Source organism: Babylonia areolata, chromosome 7, assembly GCF_041734735.1.
Source record: "Babylonia areolata isolate BAREFJ2019XMU chromosome 7, ASM4173473v1, whole genome shotgun sequence".
In the NCBI taxonomy this organism is placed as follows: Eukaryota; Metazoa; Mollusca; class Gastropoda; order Neogastropoda; family Buccinidae; genus Babylonia; species Babylonia areolata.
This window is the reverse complement of record NC_134882.1, coordinates 51624145-51631644: the sequence shown is the minus strand read 5'-3', so window position 1 is coordinate 51631644 and position 7500 is coordinate 51624145. Positions and strand designations below refer to the sequence as shown.

At 43.9% G+C, this 7500-nt stretch overlaps 1 protein-coding gene across 1 annotated transcript in view; it reads right to left on the bottom strand.

Moving 5' to 3' along the window:
• LOC143284303 (guanylate cyclase soluble subunit beta-1-like) overlaps nt 1-7500 on the bottom strand; it is a 184979-nt gene that overhangs the window by 108993 nt on the left and 68486 nt on the right. Inside the window, exon 3 of the mRNA XM_076591005.1 lies at nt 2327-2427. Within this exon, the coding sequence (XP_076447120.1) occupies nt 2327-2427 (101 nt within the window). The remainder of the gene's footprint in view (nt 1-2326; nt 2428-7500) is intronic.

The following is a 7500-nucleotide window of genomic DNA, read 5'->3' as shown; positions in this document are numbered from 1 at the left end:
GTTTTGTGGTATTCTGACAAGGATTATATCTAATATATGTTGTATGCTGGAAGAACAAAAAGGAAGTATGAAAAAAAAAAATCCTGACCATCTTGTTTGCTTTATTTTTGTCAAGAGAGAGATAGATTGATAGCGTTTTGACACTTTGACATTTCATTGACGTTAACAGCAAAGTTCTCATGTCAAGGGAATGTTCGTTTTTTTTCCGACAAAAGTGTCAAAGAAATAACAACAGAAAAGTAAGTAAAGAAATGCATGAAAAGTGACCTGAAACATTCAACAAATACAGAGAGAGAGGTGGAGAGAGAGGAGGGGAGAGAGAAGGAGAGAGAGAGGGGGGAGAGAGAGGGAGAGAGAGAGAGCGAGAGAGAGCGAGAGAGAGTGAGGGAGAGAGAGTGGGGAGAGAGAGAGAGGGCGGGGAGAGAGAGAGAGAGGGAGAGAGAGAGGGAGAGAGAGGGGGGGGAGAGAGAGAGGGCGGGACAGAGAGAGAGAGACAGAGAGAGGGAGACAGAGACGGAGGGAGAGAGAGAGAGGGGGGGAGAGAAAGCGAGAGAGAGGGAGAGAGAATGAGAGAGAGAGAGAGAGAGAGAGAGAGAGAGAGAGAGAGAGAGAGAGAGCTGGGGGGAGGGGGGAGGGACTCGGAAAATAGTAAAAGGAAAGTTCGTGGTTTCTAAAGGACATGAAACGGCAATTTACGGCCATCGAGGCAGTGAACTCATATCCACAGTGTCTAGGGCTTGGTATAGCAAGGCGGGAACCAGTCCTCACCTTCCGCTTTCTTCTTCTTCTTTTTTATATTTTTTTTCTTTTCTTTCTTTATTTAAAAAAAAAATTCTTTTCTGTCTTTTTTTTTTTTTTTTTTTTTTTTTTTTTTTTACATTCCCCAAACAAGTCAGGCATCCATTCACATATGCGAGGAGTGAGGTAAATCTGAATAAATTATCTCCTTTCCCCAAGGAACACACAACATCAGGCCGAAATGGAGAATCGAACCCAGACCATTGGATCAGAAGTCCAACGCCTTATTGATTTTGCAACGCATTCTCCTGTTCATTCACAAAGTTTGTTTTTTTTTTTTTTCTAGGATAGGAAAACGCTGACAACATGTGGGATAAAGGCTCAAGAAACAAAGAAAAACTATTTGATGCAATAATATTTTATCAAGGAAGAGGATTAGCCTGTCAGCTTACTGATCAACCATAAATGCTCAGTATAACACTGCCTGATGTATACTGTCTGTTCTTTCGTCGAGATCACTTTGCCATTGTATTCCACACTGAGCGTGCACGCCTTCAAACTCTTCAATGTTTCAGTATTCACATATTGATCAGCTTAATTGTCTGTTTATACCCTCTAAGTTTGGATAACTATATAACTATATCTACAGAAATATTTCAAATGAAAAATACCTACGAACAAGAAACAAAGTCAAAGAACACGACTCAAACACACACACACACACACACACACACACACACACACACACACACACACACACACACACACACACACACACACACACACACACACACACTCACTGAGCACTCTGGAGGCGGCCCCCATGAGGTCGTAGGAGATGGCATCCTCATAGACCACACATACACACACAAACACACACACACACACACACACACACACACACACACACACACACACACACACACACACACACACACACACACACACACTCACCACACACACTCACTGAGCACTCTGGAGGCGGCCCCCACGAGGTCGTAGGAGATGGAATCCTCATAGACCACACACACACACACACACACACACACACACACACACACACACACACACACACACACACACACACACCACTCACTCACTGAGCACTCTGGAGGCGGCCCCCATGAGGTCGTAGGAGATGGCATCCTCATAGACCACCCACCCACCCACACACATACACCCACCCACACCCACACCCACCCACACACACACACACGCACACACACACACACACACACACACACACACACACACACACACACACACACACACACACACACACACACACACACACCACACTCACTGAGCACTCTGGAGGCGGCCCCCACGAGGTCGTAGGAGATGGAATCCTCATAGACCACACACACACACACACACACACACACACACAGACACACACAGACACCCCCACACACACACTCACTGAGCACTCTGGAGGCGGCCCCCACGAGGTCGTAGGAGATGGAATCCTCATAGACCACACACACACACACACACACACACACACACACACACACACACACACACACACACACACACACACACACACACACACACACACACACACACACACCACACACACACTCACTGAGCACTCTGGAGGCGGCCCCCACGAGGTCGTAGGAGATGGAATCCTCATAGACCAGGCGGACCAGGAAGTGTCCCTCCATCTCCAGGGTCGCCTCCTGCCTGTGGGATAGGGGGGGGGGGGGGGAGAACAGTCATCGTCATCATCATCATTATCGCAATCATCGTTGTCATTATCGCCATCGTCGTTGTCGTTGTCATCGTCATGTCGTCATAATCATCGTCGCCGTCGTCATCATCACCATGATCACCGTCATCATTGCCACAACTACCACCACCAGCACCATCATCATCATCAACATCATCATCATTACCATCATCGCCACCATCACCATCATCATTCTCATCAACATCATCACCACCATCATCATTATCATCATCATTATCATCACCATCATTATTGCCATCACCACCACCACCACCAACATTACCATAACCATCACCATCACCACCATCACCACCACCACCACCAACATTACCATAACCATCACCATCACCACCATCACCATCAGCACCACTATCATCATCTTCATCACCATCACTATCACTATCATCATCACAATCACATCATCATCATCATCATCATCATCATCATCACCATCACCATAACCATCACAATCATCAACATCACCATTACCATCATTATCACCATCGTCAGCAGCAGAAGTAGAACAAGAAACTAGAACAAGAACAAGACCAATACCAGGAAGAAGAAGAGATGGGGGGGGGGGGGGGGGGAAGAGGAGGAGGAGCAGAAGAAGAAGCTGGTGGGGGTGCTGTTGGTCATGGTGATTATGCTGATGATGATGACGCTGATGAGATTTAGATAGAGGCAGAAAGACAGACAGAGAGAGACAAAGAGAGAGAGAGGCATAGACACACAAAGACACAGGGACACAGATACAGAGATTGAAAGAGACATAGGGACTGGGAGAGGGAGACAGACACTGAGACAGAGACAGAGAGATTGAGAGAGACAGGGAGAGAGAGACTGACATTGAGACAGAGACAGAGAGATTGAGAGAGACAGGGAGAGAGAGACAGACGTTGAGACAGAGAGATTGAGAGAGACAGGGAGAGAGAGACAGACGTTGAGACAGAGACACAGAGAGAGACAGGGAGACAAGGAGAGAGAGACAGACACTGAGACAGAGACACACAGAGAGAGATTGAGAGAGACAGAGACAGGGAGAGGGAGACAGACATTGAGACAGAGACAGAGAGATTGAGAGAGACAGGGAGAGGGAGACAGACATTGAGACAGAGACAGAGAGATTGAGAGAGACAGGGAGAGAGAGACTGACATTGAGACAGAGACAGAGAGATTGAGAGAGACAGGGAGAGAGAGACAGACATTGAGACAGAGACAGAGAGATTGAGAGAGACAGGGAGAGAGAGACTGACATTGAGACAGAGACAGAGAGATTGAGAGAGACATGGAGAGAGAGAGAGACTGACATTGAGACAGAGACAGAGAGATTGAGAGAGACAGGGAGAGAGAGACTGACATTGAGACAGAGACAGAGAGATTGAGAGAGACAGGGAGAGAGAGACTGACATTGAGACAGAGACAGAGAGATTGAGAGAGACAGGGAGAGAGAGACTGACATTGAGACAGAGACAGAGAGAGATTGAGAGAAACAGGGAGAGAGAGACAGACGTTGAGACAGAGACAGAGAGAGAGAGACAGAGAGACAAGGAGAGAGAGACAGACACTGAGACAGAGACACAGAGAGAGAGAGAGATTGAGAGAGACAGAGAGACAGGGAGAGAGAGACAGACATTGAGACAGAGACACAGAGAGAGAGAGAGAGAGACAGAGAGATTGAGAGAGACAGAGAGACAGACAGACAGAGCGACAGAGAGAGAACGCCGAAAACTGGCCCGGATTGAATGAAAAAGCAGATTGTCTGAATTATTCAACACAGGGAAACCACTGTTTCTTCTTTAATCTTTTATCCAGGCCTGAGGGGTGAAACGGAATTCCAGAAAGCACACACACACACACACACACACACACACACACACACACACACACACACTGTCTCACTGTGTGTATGTCTGTGTATCTGTCTCTGCGTATTTCTCTCTCTCTCTCTCTCTCTCTCTCTCTCTCTCTCTCTCTCTCTCTCTCTCTCTCTCTCTCTCTGTCTCTGCCTCTGTAACTATCTCTCTCTCTGTGCATCTCTGTCTCTTGTCTCTCTGTGTCTCCGCCTCTCTCTCTCTCTCTATCTCTGTCTCTGTGTATCTCTGTCTCTGTCTCTGTGTCTCTCTCTTTATCTCTCTCTGTCTCTGTCTTTGTGTACCTCTCTCATCTCCGCACACACACACACACACACACACACACACACATCTATCTATCTATCTATCTATCTATCTCTCTCTCTCTCTCTCTCTCTCTCTCTCTCTATATATATATATATATATATATATATATATATATAGATAGATATATATTACTCTCTCTGTGTATCTCTCTCTGTGTCTCTGTATCTCTCTTTGTCTGCGTATCTCTCTCTATTTCCGTATACATACACACACACAGACACACACACAGACACACACAGACACACAGACACACACACACACACACACACACACATATATATATATATATATATATATATATATATATATATATATATATATATGACCAAGTGCTATGCTTGCTTCAAAAATTGTTTCACACACAAGCTACAGCAGACGTCAGTTTTCGCAACTAACCCGTGGGCAGAATGTGTGACGTCACTTCCAGTTTGAAGGCAAAGCTGCTTTCATCATTTTGTCCTCCTCGCCAGACAACTTACTCAGGGCTCGACCAGTGTCGCGTCGCGGTAAGCTATTGGCTGAGCTGGAATCTGTGTTTCTGCTCAACCATATTTAATTAATATTTCTTATGTCAGATCAGTAAACTACAAGTATTATATACTGGCAGAATCGTGGCGATTCCATCTTTAAATCTATTCCAATTATGTTTGCCTACATTAAAATGACAAGGCAGTTTGTAATTTTCAGCGATGAGCTCGTTAAAACTGACCCTGTTCAGGTAACTTAAATTAAGATTATAAATTTATCTTAAATAATCAGCATAATAGGTGTTGAGCTCTTTCTTTTGCAACTTATCCGACGTAAATCGGTTCAGGAATCATTTAGAAATCTATCACTGAACACCTTGTCAGAAACACAGTTGTCATCAGATTTAGCCAGAAATGTGCCGATTTGTGTCACAGCACACGTGATTGTCTTTGCGGTCCGCTTAACTTGCATAAATTGGCACAGGAAGTAATGAGTGGTCACTTCATACTTGGTCAGTTATCTGACCAGAGCTGCTCTCTCTCTCTCTCTCTCTCTCTCTCTCTCTCTGCATTGCAAGCAGTGTGTGAGTGTGTGTCCTCTGTTCCTACAACGGCAGACATATCGCTACGTGTCCCTGTAAGTACTATTGTGTAGAATGTGCTGATGATTTGTAAATTGCATTGTTCGACACTGTACTTGTGTTCGTATGAGTATGTTCAGTTATTGCTTTGACATGTTAGTCACAGCTCAGCTCTGATTGATCTAAATAATTGCCATGTCGTCATATGCTTGGAGCAGTGTTCCATTTGTTTCTACTTAACGTCACAGTCATTGACGTCTTTGGACACTGATAGTTTGTTCCAGAATATTCTAGCGAGTGTATATGACGCGTTCTTTCTCATTCGCTGTCACTGATGAAGGTTAGTGTTTCACTGATTCTCAGTACTCTAAAATGTGTGTAGTATTCTGTCATGATTACAAGATAGTGTTGGATTAATATCATTTATTGGTTAAAACCACCTGATATATATCAGTTTGTTAATTATAATTTAGTTATCATGCCCTCTCCTATACGGCTTACTCCAGTATAGTGCTACATAATAAACTGATTCATTTGAGTCACTTTGACACAGTATAACTATAAGTTTTACCTAATCTGTACTGTCAGTGTACTTTCACTAAATCATCATAGCTTCAATCACTTTAACTGCACTATTTAAATGTATTAGAAATGTCATTTGATGTCAGTGTTTGGTCTTCACACATATGCATTACCAAGTGGTAGTCTTTCCATGTAATATGTATGCATGTGCTTTATTATTCACTTGTGCCGACATGTTGTGCTAATGACATTTATTTGTGTCATTCCAGGCACTGTCTTCTCTTCGTATATCTTCTCCATTTCTTCTTCTCTTTTTATATCTTCTCTTCTTATGTCTTCTTAGCTTTTCTCATCTGCACAACTATTGTAAATAAAACAATAGAAAAACCCATTTCTGACTGGCCTCTATATGTTCCTGGCCTGTGCACAGGAATTCTTGTCTATCCTTTAATTCAGTAAATCATCATTTAGTTTAAATTTAGTTCTTTTGTACCGTACCCTATTAGAACCACATACCAGGGTATGTAGACGGATGGATTGTGGAGATGATGGGGAGGCGAGGGGAGAGGTACTCTGTAGTGATTTGCGATATAGTGCAGTGCAGTGTTGTGTTGGATGTATTGTCTTGTACTATCAATCATTTGTCATAACAGTTTTCCAAGCGTGGTATTCGGACTGCTAACCCCAGACAGAGCGCTTCGCTACACTGAAGTGCATCCTTTTTTCTATCTTTTTCTTCTTCTTTTTTTTCTTTCTTTTGCCTGCAGATATATTTGTTTTTCCTATCAATGTGGATTTTTATAAAGATTTTTTTTTTATGGACAGCGCTTCTTTTGCCGAGGTTTCACACACACGTACACACACACACACACACACACACACACACACACACACACACGTACACACACACACACACACACACACACACACACAAGGAGAGAGAGTGAGAGAAGAGAGAGCAAAGAGAGAGAATACAGAGAGACAGACAGACAGACAGACAGACAAAACGGGGGGAGAGAGATATATATGCCTGAAGCCTTTCTTCGACTGAAACAAAAAGCAGATAGTCTGAAATATTCAGCACAGCGAAACCAGTGTTACTGCGTAATCTTTTAACCGGGCCTCAGGCTACAAGCCAAACTTCTCTCTCTCTCTCTCTCTCTCTCTCTCTCTCTCTCTCTCTCTCTCTCTCTCTCTCTCTCTCACGCACGTACACCCACACACAAATACACATACAACACACAATCGTGCGCACGCACGCACATACACACACACAC